Consider the following 19,317-nt stretch of genomic DNA (forward strand, 5'->3'; position numbering starts at 1 on the left):
GCTTCTAGTGTTTTCGGTGCTTTCGTCTACATGATAGTAATTGCTTCAGCAAGACACTTCAATCAAGAAATATCTTTTGACCACCATACAGAGCCGTTTCTAGGACCATTCGACTTTCCTCGCTTTAGAGGATCTTACGGGAGCTACAGTCCCGGAAAACCCCTCTCCTATCGGATACACAGAACATTTAAGAGGCCAAAGACCTGGGGAACTAACTGGACCGGGTTTCCACCACGGTTACGATGATGGCAACCATGGCCGAAGTTACAGTAGTGATTTCCATGGCTCTCCACCGTCATACGAGTTCTGTTACCATTTAGAGGTTGGTGACGGCGTTCACCGCTATAGTCAAATTTCCAATGGACGTAGTGCACGAGACCAATACACAATTCAGCCTGCGGATGGCCGAAGTCGCCACATGGAGTATGTTGCATGAAGGGTGGCCAGCGAACCAAGGTAGATATAAATGAACTGGGTCAAAAGATTCGGCTGGTGCTGAATGCCGATCAACGGCCATCGCTGGAATAGCAATTCAGTTTGGGCCTGGTTCTTCAAGTAGGTTATTACGACAGCTCCGGATATGGCCTTCATCACGGCGGTCCCGGCAACCACTTTAGTACTCACCATTATAGAGGTGGGTATGGATCTCACCACGGAGGCTACAATAAGTGGTGATCCGAGTACTCTCAAAAACAGTACATAGCTGTAAAATGTATATAGTTTGTGCACTTCTAGCAAGTAACTGATAGACCTACGGACTCCACCAAATACTGTTATTCTGAATGGCACGCACAACAGTAAAGAAAGCAGCTCATTTTTAAGCGAGGACTTATGACCATGTAAATGTGTGGGTATAAGTTAGTCGAGGTAATTATAAATAATGTGCGCTTTATTATTGCAAAGGCAATAAACTTGCAATGGCTTATGAACACCTATACAACAATGCATTTTGGAAAAGATCCAAAAACTTTTACGTCTACGAGACAATTGATTTCTTGGCTTGCACAAAGAGAGTTCGGTCGAACAATACATAGGAGGAATAAACACGTATAGGGGCATTCTCAGCAACGTGAATAGTTGTCTTAGCGGTGACTCTGCGACCAATTATAGATGTACGTAGGCTCAAATAACAAATACTTGGGAAGACTGGACATGCAATAGCACTTTTTTCCTACTCCTAACAAGCTTCACTGGTTCAGCTATCAAATAAAAAAAATTTCGTACATTTAATGTTTTCGAATTACATCTTTATTACTACGTTAAAATTTAATATGTATTAAATGCCCTAAGTATTAAATGCTTGTGGTTTAGGGGGAATAAACACTGTATATTTGAGTCACAAAAGTGCAGTTAAAAAAACTTCCGCTTTTTCTTTACAGTGTTACATGCACCCTCTCGTTGGGATTGTGGCACTAATAAGCGCTAGAATTAGAACTATAAGGTAAGAAGATGTGAGACAAGGTAGATATACATCTGGACGAGATCGCTATAATATTGTGTAAATAAAAAAAATAAAGTACCGACTGGAAAACATGTACCACGTTATAATCTAAATATGTATATACATAAAAAAGTATGTTGTGACCGTCGCAATGGATAAGTGCTAAGAACGACGGACTCACGATCACGAGGTCTCAAGTTCATTGTAAGTTCATCGAAATATATGATTCCCTGTATCCAGTTATCGGAAATAGGGTTTAGCCAACGCGTCCCCGTGTGACCTATTTGCCTGCTAATCTTAGGGGTTCTTAGGCTTTCTTAATTTTCCTAGTTCTTAATCTTATTCTTATAATAGGCTTAGTCTTGGGGTTAATGTCCAGGCATGGCCAGATTTCGTTACGTGCTGAAAAGCAACCGTCTGATAGAATGTTCAACGTCGATACCGCACCTAAAACTCTAATCATAGAGGGTTTAAGCCGCGTGCATATCGTTCTTTTCTTCAATTTTAAGATATTACGAATTGGTTCGCACTAGACTGTGGGCGGTAGCGCCGACAGCAGACGTATTTTGGGCATAGGGATTTCAGCCTTTGCTGAGAATAAAAACAGTAGGGTCAATGTGTGAGAAATCCGGTTACAGATCCGGGAGGATTTACTGTGGGTATAGCATGTAGCTTTTACAAAACACACAAATCTGCAAGCAATCATAGAATAATTAATATAAGAATATTCATACAAAATATGCATTTATATACTTATTAGGTCTAGATGATTAACATCAACCACATATATAAACATGATGCTATCTGATAACGGGGCGACATTTTGCGAAATTTCATTTGTATTCGAGATGCAAGTGTGTTTTTTCAAACCTAAAACCGTTGGCACGAATATAGTCACTCGGGCCTTTAGCAGGCTATTCGTAGAAAACTATGAAAGATTAGAGAATTCGATCGGTTCATTGATTTGAGTTCGATTTTGGAAATAACCCAGCATACAAATTTTTTGCTCCGTAGAGGGTTTAATACCAAAGCCACCGTCAGCTGTTGCTACAAAAATTTTGGGAAGAAAATTTTAAACTCATAAATGAGTTCCGTTGAAGACTTACTGCAAAGACGAATAACACAGAGTCAAGAGGTCTCGGGAAATCCTACCTATTTCAAAGTTTGCAAATGTTAGCTTCTAAGTTTGATGTATGTAAAAATACTACACTTATTTCCCGTGGTCAAATCAATAGGGTAAAAAATGAATGATTTCAACGTGGATCAAAAACAGATACATAGTTGAACGCTTGCTTTATTTTTCTTTTACAATAGTGAACCATTATTGCACTGAACTACAGCTTCCGATGAAAAATAAATTCCCTAAGATAATGTGTCAGTGAGTGGCTGAAACTGAACCCGCAGCACATCACCCTAAAATGAATGTACAATTGTAAAAGCTTATAGAATATGTTTGGTGGTCTAATGCAGGTTTTTTCCACTACAGCTGCACCAGTCCAGCAAGAATTGCAGTTAGCAGATCTCTGTCATTGATACCCGCCAAAAATCGTTCTCGCAAACCATTATTTTATTTGAAAATCTTGACAAATCCTAACTAGACAAGTCAATGAAGTTTCAATAACATTATGCTATTCCTTTTCGAAACTTCCTCGACTCTTGTACCCAGCAACAAAATAAATAAATTATCCTCGAAATGGTTAAAAGTCATAAATAATAATGGTGTATACTTCGATCGGAAACAAAAAAAACTCAGCCCGTGTAAAAGTTCAAATTTCCCATGTTACGTTTCATACTGAACGACCTAATAAATAGATATGTCAAAATTCTGATTTAGCGATATAGAAATTTCATGGAATTAGTATGAAATATCACGAAAAACGAAAGGAGCAAATGCCATAGCAGGTTACATTCAGAAGAATCGCATTTTGACAGTTTTCCTAAAGGCTTATCTAACTTTCAAGATGTCCTTGTTCGTACAATTATGTTCTATTCTGTTTTACGCAACAAGAACTTACTCCGCTGTAGACTTAGCTGGGCTCGTCGAACACTTAGCCAGCTTTTTCTCAGTTTTTCCTTAACTCTTGGATACTCATCGTTGAACCGCGTTCATTTCAAACGCAAGCAGTACACATTATACCCACATTTTCGAAATTAGCCGACATTAACCAATACTGGCACTACCTGCAGACTGCGCGGTATTTCGAACGTGTTTGAATGTGCTTCGCCTGATCGAACCAGAAATTGATGCTGCGCCGCTTCTACTTTTTAGTACACATTATAGTCTGCGCCTACGCTGCGCATGTGATTCTTTAAAAACACTTTGCAGTGTTTGCAAGAGAAAGTGATCCGTAAACTTGCTGACCTTTCTATCAGTTTTGGTGTCTAATGTTGCGCTACAATATACCAGCTGTTTATTAGCAACTCCATGCGTGGACCCGGTCGAACAAAAATCCGCGCCCGCCGTATTCAATACGCTTTGAACAAGTTGACTGTCCTAACAGGGCTTCTGAGTAACAGTAAGAGTTAATTTCCGTGGATCCAGCGAGACAACACACGTTTGCGATGGCAGTATAATGACCTCCACAATAAAATTTTCGCAGCTATATTTTTAATAGACGTTACTTTTTATTATGTGGCGTAATATGTATAGTACAAATATTAGGCGCTACTTTAAACCACGGCACTGGAGTCGTGGCCTGGTAGATTTCACTGTTGCTACTGCAAAGTCTGAACAAGCGCTTTCTATACAAAAACGGAAACATGTTCCCGTACTACTACGAGAGGCGATTTCTGCGTTGAATGTCCGGCCCGATAAAACGTTTGTAGATATGACATTCGGAGCAGGAGGACACACGCGCGAAATTCTAAAACGCGGTGCCAAAGTCGTGGCCATTGATCGAGACCCATCGGTAGAAAGTATCGCTACGGAATTTAAAGAAGAGTTCGGGAGTAGATTCGACTTTCGAGTAGCGAAGTTTACTGAAATAAGAAATGTCTTGGCTGATGCAGGTGTTCCTGCTGGATCTGTTTCGGGAATCCTGGTGGACTGCGGGTGCTCGTCGATGCAAATGGACAGCGCCCGGGGGTTCTCCTCATCGAAGCCAAACTCCCCGTTCGACATGCGAATGAATCCTGCCGACCTCCAAGGCCCGACAGCGGCGCAGCTGGTAAACCATTTGAGTGCGGAATCACTGGCAAAAATTTTCAAAACATATGGAGAGGAGAAGTATGCACGCAAAATAGCCGACGCCATAATTAGCTATCGATACGAGATGAAGCAGATACGAACCATAGGCGAGTTCTGTCAAGTGGTAGAGGCTGCGTTCGCGCCCAGCCACTTTCGCACGGATATGATTGGTAGGCAAGTAAATCTAGCCACTAAAGCAATCATGGGACTACGTATCTTCGTCAACGATGAGCTCAATCAACTGAATCGCGGATTGCACCTTATGTACGATATTTTACATAACGAAGGTCAAGCTGTTGTGATTTCGTTTCATTCCCTTGAGGATCGAATCGTTAAGAGACACTTTTCAGGAGTTGATATGGATGAACCTGTTTCACACACTATCGCTCAAAAGTATCGGAATGCTGGGGCATGGCATAAGCCCACAGAGATGAGACCTAAATGGATTTCTATTTTCAAGGATGTGGTGACGCCTTCTGAGGATGAGATTGAACAAAATCCTAGGTCGCGTTCAGCTAAACTTCGGGGCGCTGTTAAAGTTCAAATCTAATAGGAAAGCTGTTTAAGATAGCTTTTTTTTTGTTGTAGAACATCTTTGTTCGTGCAATGAGGATATTTGTTTCCAGATACTAGTTACGGCTGTGCTTCTTTAATCTATATATGCAATTGTAATTATAAATATTTAGTTGCTAAGTAAACAGATCTGTGATCTTACCAGTTGGCAATAGTGCGCCGAAGCCACATCTGTAATTTACTTGGGAGAACAAATTGAACTAAAGGCTGCGATTACCGCTCTCATCTCGAATAGCCATAAAAAGTAAACTCACGTAGACCATGTTCGCAAAGCATGCACTCTTCCAATAGAGCTTTTCTTTTTTTATGCACATATCCTTTATGTACATACATAAGTAATGACAATTAAACCTCATCGTAATATTAAAAATTATTATCACTAATCGAACCGCATAAATTTACCTACGCAACCCTTCGACTAACATGCACATCTTGCCATTCAAGAAGATATAGGTTTTATAATTGTGTAGTTGTGAATAATAAAGAGTACCTACTGAATGAAACAACTTCGTTCAGTATTTGAAGGTTTCGTCTGTAGGTACTGAAGCGCATCTGATTCAATTGTTGAGCTTCTCTTTCATTCTGTTTCGGTTCTACCCACATATTTGGTTGGAAAAATAACTCACGATATCCTCCAGTGTACTGAAACCACTCACTGAATAATAGCTCATCCAACTAACACATTATAAAATGCGTATTTTCCATATTTTTTGGCTATTTGTAAAATGTAAATGATATACACGCCTTTTGACGACAAAAAGGTTAAGAAAAGCAAATTAAACAAAAAGTCTTTGAAGTAAAAGCATAAGCGAATTATTTCCTAAGGTTTTCCAACGTGTCTATGAATGTCCACAAGCTTAAAAATATTGGCAGAGAATCATTTTTGGCGATGTTCAAACAATTAGTGAGCGACTTAAGACTGTCTAATTAGATTATCGTTGAAAGCTAGCCTATTTCGAATACTTCCCATAGAGCCTTTAAGCCCTTATAGTGAAAATAACTCCCTTATTTAGGTCTACTTTTATTAGACATCTAATACGAATTTAATGGTTTATTATTACGATTACAGATCTGTTAACGGATTTTTATCCGTCTACTCTATACAACTGTCATATACCTCTGCCTTAGCACTGTATTGCTTTAACACAATTTACTGTATACAGTAATTTTCGTTACTGATTTGTAAACTGTGCTAAAATAAAATTTATTACATTGCTGAGACTGGGTAATATTTGTCGGTTACAACCTATTTACACTGAATACTTATTAGCATTCGTTTCAGCTTTCGCCAGTCACAGCTCACGATGAAATAGATTTCTATCATTGTAAAAAAACATATTAGCCGTTTGCTTTTACGTATTTACGAAACCTAACGGAATTTAGCCATACGATACGGGAAGCCACCGATGAATTAACCGCTCTGAATTCCTCATTTTCGTTTAAACTTGATTCACTGTTTAGAGCTGAAATTCACTTGGTTGTGTTAATGATTTTGTTAAATGTTTGAAATTAATAAAATAATGATCTGGAAAGAAATAGTAATCAACTCATTTTCATCAATGCTATTATCTATATTTCCCATTATAACTGATGTGTTTTGTTCTATTGGTTCACTTCGCAAAAAATAAATTATGGATTTCAAATATGTCGCGTTTAAGTAAGAAACTATATAATGCTTAACCGCGCACCGGAACTCCTATGAGGGTGCAAGTACATTTTTGAAATATTATACTCTTAGTTTGCTTGAATATTCCGCTAATTTTCAATGAACATCTTCTGCCATTTAGACGTTAAATATAATTATAGTAAATTTCATGGCACCCAACTTGAAAATTAGGTCAACAACCGAACACTGGCGTACCTAATCTTAAGTTAGGCTTTTAAAAAATACTATTTCACCAAGTGATCTTAAAACGTTGCCACTCGCCACATCAATCCATATGCCGCTAGTTTTAAATTATTCTTTTTTGATTGATAAACAGTTTTTCAATAACATATTATCCTCTACGTATGGGAGAAGCTCTCCAAAGCTAACAAGACTCCGTTTGGTCATACGTTTCTTTGTTGACGTCCCTTGCGAAGAAGTCGTCTAGTGAAACTGACATTTCACAATTTTGAAGACGGAGTCAATGTACACTACGTTTTCGACAAATGATATTCAAAAGAGATTCATATAAATAATCGCCCAGTTTTGCACATTTCAACCGTTGCTTTCATAATTCACTAGTGTCACTAAACACAAAGCGGCCTAGTTTAGCATCGTGCGCTTATCGTAGATATTTCTTCTTTGCTCTTGGACTTGTCGCTTCCATCGATCTTGTTGTGCACCAACCTTGTCCAGAACTCCAGAGCCAGATCGTACCCTCGTCGCACCTCGTAACTGCAATTCACCTTCTGACGAGATATTACCTGGAAACAGGCAGAAATGCAGTATGAATATACATGCAAAATTGTGGCCAAGCCTTGTTCAGATTAGTACATCAGAAAATTGCATACATTTCTGCCGTCCATATATGATCCTTGACTGTTCATTCTTAAACTGTGCATACCTGGTATATAGTGTTCGTCCTTAGGAAAAAGGCCTTGTTTCAATTTTTTCAATATCAGTTGAATTTCTCAGTGAAAGGACAGTCTATTTTTTACTCCAGCTCGTTAACGGACATATCTTTCGACTTATTTGGTCTAAAAGGTCCCAATTAGAACTTGACTTCCAGCCAAGTAAGCACTACTTCCTAGTAGCTGTATAGAATATTGTTCAGTGTAACACATATTTCCTTCTGGAATTCGCTCGCACTCGATGAAATCCAGCTAAAATTTTAAAGCTCATGTCATAGTGTCTTTTCGTGTACCATTTGACAGCAGTCGGATAAAAAAGGCCTTCGTAAATAAGAAACTCGTAGAGCGGTTGAATATTTACCCTTCAAAATAACACTGGAAGTAACATTTTGGCAGTGATTCATAGAATAAGCCAACGGAGCCATCAGTATGTGGAAACTTACACGACTCCTTTGTATCAAAACAAAATAAAACTTCTAGGAACAATTTTTTCATAACACGACAATTTTGATTAACCGTTCACTCGCAAATTTGTTTGACTGCTTGATTCATTGACAACAATTAATGCTATTGATTAAATAGCTATTGATAAAATTGATAACTGAATCCATCGTTCACTACTGTCTCGCCAGTAATTGTATCTTAACTATAAACGCTTATATATATGTATATATATAAATGCTTAATCGACTGAATAATTTGGTAAAACAAAACGCACAAGTCAGTGAATCCTTTTAGTGAAGCACATTGTATGTAACACCTAATGTAATTAAACATGTCGTATCAGGAAGCTCATTTATAGTTTCTAAAGGTAGTTGAAAACGATCGGCATATATTGCACACATACCGTCATGTGCTCCAAAATCGCCAAGATTTACATCTTCGTTCAGGTGCTCCTCGTACTTAACAATACCGCCTCGGCGCTTGTTTAGTAGTGGCTCTAAGCATCTGCAATATACCGCAAAAAACGTCAATTATTATTATTATTATAATTAATATTATTATTCAATGTTACTTCGTCGCTTATTAAAATCGACAAGCGTACAACAAGCATGACATGCCCAGAATTCATAATATAAGTAGATATACGATAATCACTAGACTCGAATGAAAATAAGTAAATATCATTAAGATTCATCCCACAATTAAGACACTGATATATTTTTTGTTCTGCGTTATATTTAATTCGTTTGAGCCTAGCTCTTATATGCTGCTGCTTTTTTAGCACCTATGCTTATGTTATTTCCGAAACCCACCTCAGAAATGCCATGTAGAGCGTCAATAATGCAACTACACAGATGAGGAGGATTACGCAGACACGAATTGTCATCGTATTTCGTATCTCGTACCTGAAATTTCATTACTTTAGCAGTTACTAAAGAGTGTCATCATGTCTTGTTGGACATTCCCGAATGGAGTAATTCGGGTTACCTTAGATTGTTTTTATGCATATTTCCACAATGTCGCCTGCAGAACAATCTAGAAGAAAATGATAAAAATGGAAATGCATCCTCCTACTGTTGCTTTGAGAAAATTATGTGTCGTCTTCGATTACAGTTTACCATTATATACTTCATATAGGCCATAAAGTTCCACTCCTTTTGTATATGTAAAAAATTTAAATAAAATCATTTCATACGCTGAACCTTATGCACTTGTCATTTTGACTCACTTGCACTCGCATCGTGGGCAGAATTCAGCTGCTTTATCTCGTAGGTCGGTGTCCACATGGGGCATCACCACACCTTCGCAGTTACATCTGAAGCCATACAAATAATATTCATACAATGCGCATTTTTTCCACAAGGGCACTCTGCTCAAATATATTTCAACGAATATACTACCAAATAACTGCATAGAAAATAAGTTCATGGTTTTTCTGTAAATGAAAGGATAACAGTTCTTGTTTAATCTAATCTTTGTAATAGTAGTAAATTTAGTTGCTCGCATGTTTGACCACGCTGATATCGCTTATATAATATTACCTATTTCGAGCTTGTTCTATATTTGTGTGCCCTCAGCATGTCTAAAAGATTTTGCCAGTTATATATTTTTGACTGCATAGCTTATCCTTAGTCATTGTCACTAAGTCGGCTCTGACCATACATGTATTTGTACACTAATTATAATTATTAATCAGGTCATGTTAGAAGATCACGGGTGCTTTCTACGCAGAATTAATCCCTCATAATATCACTGTAAGGCCCTAAGACACAATTTTTACTATTTAAAACAGCCTACTTTATGAGCTATAGGTTTTCCTGCTCTAGTGAGTATAAGACTTGTCCTAGACAACGCCATAAAAGTTGCTGATAAGGTCAATTCGCGTATCCAAACAGGGACGTGCGGTTCTCTATAGTCTAGTAGTAGGAATAGAAATTGATTCGTTGCACTGTGAATTTTACTGAGATGACAAACTGATGAAGTGCAATAGATGAACTCGGCCCCGTATGATCTCAGCCGATCCAACGCAATATTACTACTAGACCTTAAAGACGCAGATAAAACAGTTTAAATATAGCTATTTTTTTTTTAAACCTTACACGCTTCAATGCCTCGTTAACTAAAAAATCATCTTGAAGTGAATATGAGCCAGACAGAGTAGAAGCAGAAATTGATACTTTTACAGAATAATGCACGTTTAATATATAACACGACACAGCACGACATATATTTGGTACCTCAAACAGAGTGCAAATTAAAAAAAACTAACACAAGTTCGAAGATTACTTCGCAAATTTTTTTTTTAATAAATTGTTGTTGTCTATGAAAGGAAATGTTTTATATCAAACTGTCCAGTGCTTATTAAAAATAACCAAAGCAAAACCAAATACAGATATGAAGGTTGCTTATGCGAAACTGCTATAGAAATTAGCTGAATTTTTTGGATCGTGCAAAATCCTATGGGAAAAACAGCATCAATAGCTTTTTAGTTATCGTTGTATTTTATCGTGAAGAAACAATGATAACCTAGTAATAATTATAAAAATTAAAATAACACATTCAAACTAATTACAGACTGTACAAAGATAACAACTTGGTTTCTCCAAAAATCTAATGGTACCGCCTCGTGGACACAGCCAGTCTATTAGTATTTACCAGAAATGTAATTTTGAAGTTAATATTTAAAATATCTATTATAACTTGTTTCCATCGCCAATACATGATCATATAATAAAAACAGTTAGAAAATACCCCAGAAAAGCTTCGTCTGGTGTACCTTTGGGGAACTACATTTTTGATGTATAGCTTCCGATTGCTGCCAGATTGACTTCCAACGACTGAGGCGTTAGGGCAAATGCATTTACAACGAACGTCTTCATATTGAGCCCAACACGAGACTGGAAACGTTACCACCACAAATACGATCAAAAATAAATGATAGCTCAATATTTGCACCATCCTTTCAGTTGTATTTCTGAAGCTTCTGCCACTTGTCGACACCAAGAATCCAAAGAGATAATCTAACTACGCAATGTGACTACATCTGTCGTACTGATAACTGGCCAAACTATTCATAGGATTCGGTGAACCCGGACGCACAGGGTGGTGCAGAAACAAGACTGTGCAGTTACAGCTTTCACTTGTAGCGTTACTATACTTTTCGGTCTACATCACAGACCCAGTCAGTAACTAACATACACCAGACAGATGAAACACCGTAGAAGTCGGTTTGTGTTCTTGCTTTCTTACCAAAAACAATCGATACACAAGATAAACGTGTGCACTGTTTGGGATCTTGCGCGAGCGGAACCCAGCACCTGGAAGAGCGGCGAGCATTAACTGAACAAGTAACAAAAATGCTTGTGTCAGCAAGAAGAAAATATGTGAATTATTTTAAAAGAGACAGCAACACCGAATCGTCCTGCTGCACTATATTCGGAACCTATAACATATGGGAAATATTTTGCAAGAAAGATTTTGGCGAATTTCGAAGATAAAGTACTGATATCGGTCTGTTATCTCGGTCGGTGTTATCTTTTTTGCTGCTGTAAGCTTATAATAATGCGCACATTTTATTCCTTCTGCGGACGTGGTTTATAGAGGTTAAGTATGTATATGCATATAAAAAAAAAAAAGAAAATATGCTTGTGTCCTATCACAGTTTCTAAATATGTTGCGTCTTTATTTTAGGAACGAGTAATAAATTCTCTGCGGTCAGATAACTTATATCCTACGAATTTAAATTCAAGATGAAGTTCCGTTAAATAATTAATAATAGCCAAACTGGTCTTGTGTTGCCCATTTAACCAATATTAGTTCAAGATATTGACACAAACTTGCTCTGACATAATGATAGCAAACCAAGAAACATCTAAGCATATTCTAACTATGCGGGTACTTCTAAATTCGTTATGCGATAAGACTTTTATGTCGATTCGTCAAAAATTGGATTTTAGACAGGGAAAAGTGACTTTAATAGTAGGGGCCTGGCCCTACGAAAAAATCAATGAAGCATACCGTGGAATATTATTGGGTTAGAATTATCTTTAACCTTCACATGCATACAACAAATCTAAAAAAGTGGATCATTTTTTGCATTGCATGGACATACCGAAGGCCATTTTTTTGCAGTAAACTCAAGTGGAGCGAGCAGTGAATGTCTCGCGTACCTTTAGGCAAAGCATATAAAAGTCAATCACGCTTTAGGTTGTATGAAGTTCCCCTAATAAACATTACTTTGTCCTCAAATATACTATCACAACACATTTTACTCATTGTACACTTCATTTACTAATGGAAAATTACCCAACCTAATGAACGAGACCAGAATTCACCGCTCTTTATGTTCTGGAACATATGCACACATACACACATTTCTGTTAAGCTGAATTTTATTCTGAAGCAACTCGCTTCGAAGTTTTCTATAAAATTCATGTAAATCGACGGCATTAGGTTTCATATATACTTGAAGTATGGTGTGCAATATATTCCCAGAATATAGATACATTAAAGAGTTTTTTAATTGGAGCAAAGAAAGCAGAAATCTATCGTGATCGATATAAAGAAAAAGAAACTGAAACCAGAAACGATCCGTGATCAATTACAATGAATACACTTTTTGAGAAAAAGAATTTCATATTTCTTTCAATTCTGAAAAAAAAACAAGAAAAATTGAAGAAGTATTGTTACTACTTTCTGCTGCTACTGTTGTAATACTCGTTGGCCAACTCTCTAACTGAAGCTCAAGCGAAACTATAGTTTGGGACGCGCTCTGTCGTCGGCACGGTAACTCAGTATAATAATCATGAAAGGAGTTGATTATTTTGCTGACTTATCGTACAACAAACGTTCAATACGATTAAAAAAAAATTCTAGACGATCCGACTTTTTTATTTTGTTAAAAAAATTTAGTAGCACGAATTGTGCTGATTTCCCAACTTGTATACATCTCAGTTTAATGGAATCTAAATTATAAATAAACATTTCATTGATAGAAAAAAAAATAAAAGATATAGCCCCGTTACAAACATAACTAGAGCCTTGCAACGACAGTGTACTAATGCAACAATAAAAAACAAAATTCCTATCATAATATCGCGTTACACTCCTTCCGTTTCTTTATGCAATTACCGCATCTAGTTAATGTGAACCTTACTTCGCTCGCCCTCACCATAAACAAAATGTCTAACGTTTATGACGCAAGTGTTAAAAACACCCAGTAAAACTTTTGCGAAGAGAGGCATTTCGAAAGATGTGTATACTTTCAGACTGTAATTGGCTCTGGTATATAGACCGAGTAATAGCATGAAATAAGCAGTCAGTTTGACTCCGTCCAGGGTTTTGAATCTCTTTTTAAGGTGTTCATTTGATGATTATGTTAAATAATTTAAACGTAATGAAAACAGCGCACAATTAAGCAAAATTTAGAAAAAAAACAAGAATAAAGAAATACATTTTCGTTATTTCGTAGGTTTGTGTGCAATATTCCGAGTACAATGGGTGTGTCGAATTGTGACGGTGTGCTTCCACGTGCACTTGAAACAAGGGTCGGAACGATTTTTTCAAATATAGCGTCTGAATGGTTAACTTTGTCGTCCTTTTTTGACTGGTTAAATTTATGCAAACCTTTCGCAAATTGTGTGAAAAGTTTTATCATTGAATGATACTTGAGCTTGCTTTAAAGTATAACTGCGAAATATTATGCGCATGTAGTGAACTTTAGTTGGTAAAGAAGAATCGATAAATAACCATAAATTACTACGAGGTTTGTGTTTAGCGCAAATGAGAGGAAATATTTAAGGGAACCCTGCGGTTAAAACAGAGAAAATACGCCTTTTTTTGTTTAAAATATTACAACGTAATTTATTCCATGTTGTGCATCATAGGGCGCAACCCACCCCAACCAGTACTACAGGCTACTAGTACCAAACAGTACAGAGTATCTGTACTAAATTCTGTTCCTAACAAGGTAGTACACCTTTTACCCCGCAGACCCACTTTGAAGTAGATGTTTGATGACGTCAACCCAATCGTGGCCACGAGGCAGCTCTCCACAAACGACTCGGCTACTGAGTTTCCGTTTTTGAGACTTCGTTAATTTTTCTTTTTTTGGTTCTTTAGGTGCCCCCCCCCCGGAAGTTGCAACTAAACTGTCTTTTTCACCTGTAAAAAGATCCTCAGTTACTGTAGATTTGTCCGGTTGCTCTGCCGTTAACTGATCGCTATTTTCCTTCAGCCATTCGAACAGGGTATAGGTCATTGGCATTCCTGGAACAGCAATTAAGTTCAACAACTTTCAGAAGTGGGTCAGCTATGTTTAGTTTTTGTTTAGGAACAACATAACCGCTCCCGGTTTTATCACTGCTGTATTATTTTAAAAGCAACTCGGAGACCACAGTGCTTAACAAATTAAAAGTTAAACTCGGTCACGAAACATTCTGAGCCTTGTTAATGATATTTTGAATTCGAGGAATAACAGGTGTAGGCATAGAATGGTCTTTCTCTATGACAGAATAAATTATACGCAAAAGTAAAGCTCCAGAGGGAAAAGTGGGCCCTATTTTAAAATGTTGTTTGTCTTTAGCAGATACTTCGATGTATCTATATATCGAAGCAGGTCAGGGAAGAGATTGTTGATAAAAAAAAAATATGTTCACGTCACCTATATTGGCTTCGGCCTGCTCGAGAAGTTTCTCGCGTATCCAATCTCGAATTTCCTGTAGGAGATGCTTGTTTCCAAAAAGGTCAAGGTTAACTTCAGGTACCGCATTTGGATAGTCATCTGTCCACGTAATTTCTGCAACAAACGCTCGAGGTGAACCTTCTTCTCCGTAACGGTAGTGATATACAGTGGGGGATACCTGTGCGGATAACAAACCAACGGAATTCTGAATTACACAAATACCTTAGCAATGAATTAATAAGCAAGGCATGTACTTATGGGTAACTTGATCCGAGAAAGTTCGTTACTGCATCGGACACTACGCTGTGTTCGTCAGCGGCTGTTCTTCAAGGACAAGGCCTGAGAAGAACAGGTTATATTCAATGCAATCCTTTTTTTTTTATTATAAGTACGCTTGTTGTGTAATAGATATCGTTAGCGTGGTTTGGACCCGTTACGCACGCCATTGGACACATGAGATTGTGCCGCTAATTGAAGACCGCCACAGATACCTATACAAAAACAATTCCGTAGCGCAAACCTGCATACTTTTTTTTAAAATGTTTATTGTTATTATAAATCGACAAGGAGCTATCACGTCTTTCTTTGAGACATACTGAATTTATTAACTTCTTATTAGTTGTTTACGAGTTTCTGAGTAACTATTACCAGTTCTACCAGAAGTACAAGCTATTGATAGCTATCATTACATAGTCAATCTATTTATTTGCTGTCACATGTTTTCCTTTACACTCAAATATAACAGTGAATACACCAAGCAAATTTGTGCGTACCTGCTTAAATAGCGAATCCCCTTCGTAGATGGACAACAATACTTCAGCTTCCTCTTCCTGTTCGGCCTTACACGAAGACATGGTGAAACCCCTAGATCAACTCTTCGTTCCAGAAATTAAACTTATCACTGAAAAGGATACGACTGCAATTATTACCAATGCAATAGCATAACAAGAATATCAAAAAAGGAAAATCAAATTATTCGAACGAGAATGCGCGGTGCCGATCGCGTAGAACGAAAGCTCGATTTGGGTTCTGTTGAGAAGCGTTCATTCGATAGTCATCTGTCTATCATGCCGTCCGAGTAAATACAGAGTGCTTCTTCAAAATCACCGCTAAAATTTAAAGCGTCGCACACGTTAAGGTTCATCAAATTCTATATTCTTAATCATAAAGGCAACCATTCAGGCCGGGGATCTCATACATAGAAAGCGATTTCTGAGACCTAATTCGGAAATCACAATGGTAACAATATTTTAAAACCTCAACACGTGACCGAGCCGACGATTCATTTTGTCTCCTGTACATAGATAAATTAAATCACCACTGTGTGATGATGCGATTAGACTAAAACGATGGATTTATAATGCATTATCGTAAAATTAATTTGATACCAAGTACCAATAAGAATTACATTGAAGGCTTTTGTATTTTGTGGTGATGATGGTTAATAACTATACTGTTTAGAAAAGTGGCTCTTGCGTCGTTAGTACATTTCGTTATCGCATAACAGCATTAGAAAAAAGAAGTCAGAAGTTGTGTAGTAATTTATTTTTTCGAAATAGTAAATTGGCTATCGGATGCACACCTAACTATATTCATGGAAGCATTCCCAGTAACCTCTATAAAACGAAATTGCACCTTTAAATAAGTAAGATTAGCTCCTAGTGGCAAATACGGTTTCGTGTTAAATCTAGTTCTTTCAAGCTAATTTTAGTACTCAAGCGAGAACCTATCTTAGATCCTTATTAAGCATTCCAACTTAATGTCTCTGAATGCGTAGCAAGTGTTGGTCAATTATTTCTTATTGGAAAATCCATAGTTCTTTATGGGGTTATAATTTCTCTTCTTCTTGCTTAATAAATCTTGCTTATTCCTCATAACCATTAAAGATCTTCCGTCGATTTATAACACTACGAATGAAGTTATTGGATTTTACACCCCGCCAACCTCGGACAGTGACAGTCAGAAATCATTAGCGTCGTCATGGCGCACCACATATGCTACATGAAAACACGGCGCGTTGAAGAAAAACCGCGTGGGCTTTTCAGCCGGTCCCCAGTCTGTTCCATTCATTTTCCAAAGAGTGTTTTTTTCTGGCTATGCTATTTATGTTCGGTATAAATTAAGTAGACTGTCTTAATTTCAATACTTAGCTCTGCTTGAAAATCAGTGAGAGCTGGGTACAAACGTGTGACAAACAACTTCCTCGGGCTAATGGCAGCCGAAGCTATGGGCACGAAGCAGGCGACTAAGGTAATAGTGACACGCATCCTTTCGGACTGGGTTAGTCTTCGAATTGCGATAGAACAGGGTCTGGGAGGTAAAGACGGACCCCTTAAGGAACGCTGGATGGCGCAGGTTGGTTCACGAAAGCTATGGTAATGCAATCGACGTACGACTATGGGTCTCACTTGAATTTTTCTGTCAACCACAGCTGAGAATTGTGCAGATTTTCATATTTGCTGCTCTAATTACCGACATGAAGCATTATAAAATTATTAAATTGACCCACGATAAAAAGCAACACTCATAAACGGGAAGAATCAATATAAATGGCTATGTGATTATATATTGTTAAAAAATCTTAAATTTTAGAGATCGAGATACTGCGCTTTCGCATGTAACTCATACATGGGTGAGTGTGCTGATATGCAGATAGAAAATATATGAATTTTTGACAAATGCTACTTTGTGCATACGTCTGCATAGTCTATTCTGGATGCTTCATGCGTTCGATTAAATCACGAATTAGCTCAACAATATTATTATATTAAGTATAGTTTCCTGACTAATTGCGTATTGTTTTAATTTTCTTCGATTCTACAATTAGGTGGTATCGGACTTTCTGAACAAGGAAACTGATCTGGACCCTACAGACGTCGAAGACTATTTAGCAGAAATCTTATTCAACGAATTTGACATGGTCGTAGAAGATGGAACCTTGCCTCAGATCGCATTTCTATTGTTGCAACTGCAAAAGATGTGTCAGCAAGGACGAATTCGAGAAGCGTTAGATCAGTTGCCCAAAGAGCGGCCTGCCATGCCCAGCATTCGCGCTGAACCAGAACCGGTGACTCCCGACAGGGAGATGATTGTGGAAGAAGACATGGACGCCGTTTCTAAGCAGGTCAGAACGAATGTTTCAGTGATATTTTCAATATTAATTCCTAGGCCTACAAATATTTTTGAGCGAAATTAGAAAACAAGTGAATACACCTTCATAAGCAATTACACAGATGCGTATATCTAATACTTTTTATTTCTAGATAAGAACAAACTCAAACTATTTTTGCTACCTTATCAGTACATAACATCTGTAAATAAACAGTAAAAGGACGATTTGCAAGACAAGGTTTCTACTATCAGGTCCAATAGATTTAGCGTATAATGAAAACTGTTTAATTTGATAAGTGTACATTGATACATTTGAAAATAAGTTAATGCTATTGATTGACACAGCAATGAATATATAGTTTATTATATATTGGTAATTTTATCTATATATATTCATTGCATTTCATCATATATATATATATATATAAAGCTGAAAGTGAGCAAATCATTAGATTTGAGCTTGTTATCAAGCATAAAGTAAACATACAGCCAAGGCGATATGCAAGGTTTAATTTGGCCCAGTGCTGTTTCTGAATGGCAGAAACTTACGAATATGTTATGGTGTCCGGCTCTTTTTCTCTTTAAGGTGGCGTCATTGGCCACAGAGGAACTTCGACGGAAAACGAACGAGCCTGATGAAGATGGTTGGATTACCGTAAGAAAGACTGGAGGAAAACATCACCAAACTAATAATAATAATGATAACACGAATAGATATTTCACAGTAGGCTAATTATGAAAGAGAGCTGCGTTGTTTATTGTGCAAAATAAATTAATTAGTACTCAGTTTTGTTACTGTTACGCCGAACGCAGTAGTTGCCGAAAAAGATAAGAAAACTACAAACTACGGTTAGTTTTGTCTATATCCAAGATAAAAATTAAGGAGGCTATTTAGGGATAAGGAAAGTTGTCTCATGTGTTGCTGTCTTGAGCGGTGCTTAATATTTTTACTCAATCTTTTTTTGTGAGATTAAGCAGAACCAATAATAATAATGAACTACCGCACAATAGGTAAGCAACTGTATGTGCAGCGCTTGCGCTATCAAAAAGTATTTATTAAAAATACATGCATACAAACTGCTACCACATCCGTTTGGAACAGTGATTGGGCTCATTGGTTAAAACGGTGACTCAATCTTCAATAATATCAGGGGTGATGCTGTCCTGGCTGAAATTGGTTCGACAAAATGCATAATAGCGTTTATTTGTTAAATATGTCATATTATTTTATTATCCTTAATGTTTTGCCGGTAATAACTGAATGTATTTTTATCATTTATATTTGCTGGAACTAATAAAATGTACAGCACACTGAATACATGA

At 37.3% G+C, this 19,317-nt stretch overlaps 4 protein-coding genes across 5 annotated transcripts; 2 read left to right on the top strand and 2 right to left on the bottom strand.

The window, feature by feature from the left end:
- Positions 1 to 2,706: 2,706 nt before the first annotated feature.
- LOC111270497 (uncharacterized) lies at positions 2,707 to 6,737 on the top strand. Its single transcript, XM_022850752.2, has one exon. The coding sequence runs from the start codon at positions 4,072 to 4,074 to the stop codon at positions 5,176 to 5,178; it is 1,107 nt and encodes a 368-aa protein (XP_022706487.1). The 5' UTR covers positions 2,707 to 4,071; the 3' UTR covers positions 5,179 to 6,737.
- On the bottom strand, positions 6,207 to 11,440 carry LOC111270498 (transmembrane protein 9B). Its single transcript, XM_022850753.2, has 5 exons — positions 10,978 to 11,440; positions 9,430 to 9,516; positions 9,014 to 9,106; positions 8,605 to 8,705; positions 6,207 to 7,610 (listed from the first exon to the last, which is right to left on the bottom strand). The coding sequence occupies exons 1-5, from the start codon at positions 11,157 to 11,159 to the stop codon at positions 7,450 to 7,452; spliced, it is 624 nt and encodes a 207-aa protein (XP_022706488.1). The 5' UTR covers positions 11,160 to 11,440; the 3' UTR covers positions 6,207 to 7,449.
- Positions 11,441 to 14,034: 2,594 nt separating this feature from the next.
- LOC111270491 (RWD domain-containing protein 4) lies at positions 14,035 to 15,935 on the bottom strand. Its single transcript, XM_022850742.2, has 3 exons — positions 15,657 to 15,935; positions 14,863 to 15,061; positions 14,035 to 14,468 (listed from the first exon to the last, which is right to left on the bottom strand). The coding sequence occupies exons 1-3, from the start codon at positions 15,735 to 15,737 to the stop codon at positions 14,182 to 14,184; spliced, it is 567 nt and encodes a 188-aa protein (XP_022706477.1). The 5' UTR covers positions 15,738 to 15,935; the 3' UTR covers positions 14,035 to 14,181.
- Positions 15,936 to 16,857: 922 nt separating this feature from the next.
- Positions 16,858 to 18,795, top strand: LOC111270490 (pre-rRNA-processing protein TSR2 homolog). 2 transcript variants are annotated; one of them, XM_022850741.2, is made up of 3 exons: positions 16,858 to 17,133; positions 17,711 to 18,007; positions 18,581 to 18,795. In XM_022850741.2, exons 1-3 carry the CDS (start codon positions 17,095 to 17,097, stop codon positions 18,725 to 18,727), a joined length of 483 nt encoding a protein of 160 aa, XP_022706476.1. In that variant the 5' UTR covers positions 16,858 to 17,094; the 3' UTR covers positions 18,728 to 18,795. The 2 variants fall into 2 exon arrangements, with proteins under 2 accessions (XP_022706476.1, XP_022706475.1); XM_022850740.2 differs by having other exon boundaries at positions 16,861 to 17,238.
- The last annotated feature ends 522 nt before the right edge of the window (positions 18,796 to 19,317 follow it).

Source organism: Varroa jacobsoni, unplaced genomic scaffold (assembly GCF_002532875.2).
Source record: "Varroa jacobsoni isolate VJ856 unplaced genomic scaffold, vjacob_1.0 scaffold_1478, whole genome shotgun sequence".
NCBI classification, from domain to species: Eukaryota; Metazoa; Arthropoda; class Arachnida; order Mesostigmata; family Varroidae; genus Varroa; species Varroa jacobsoni.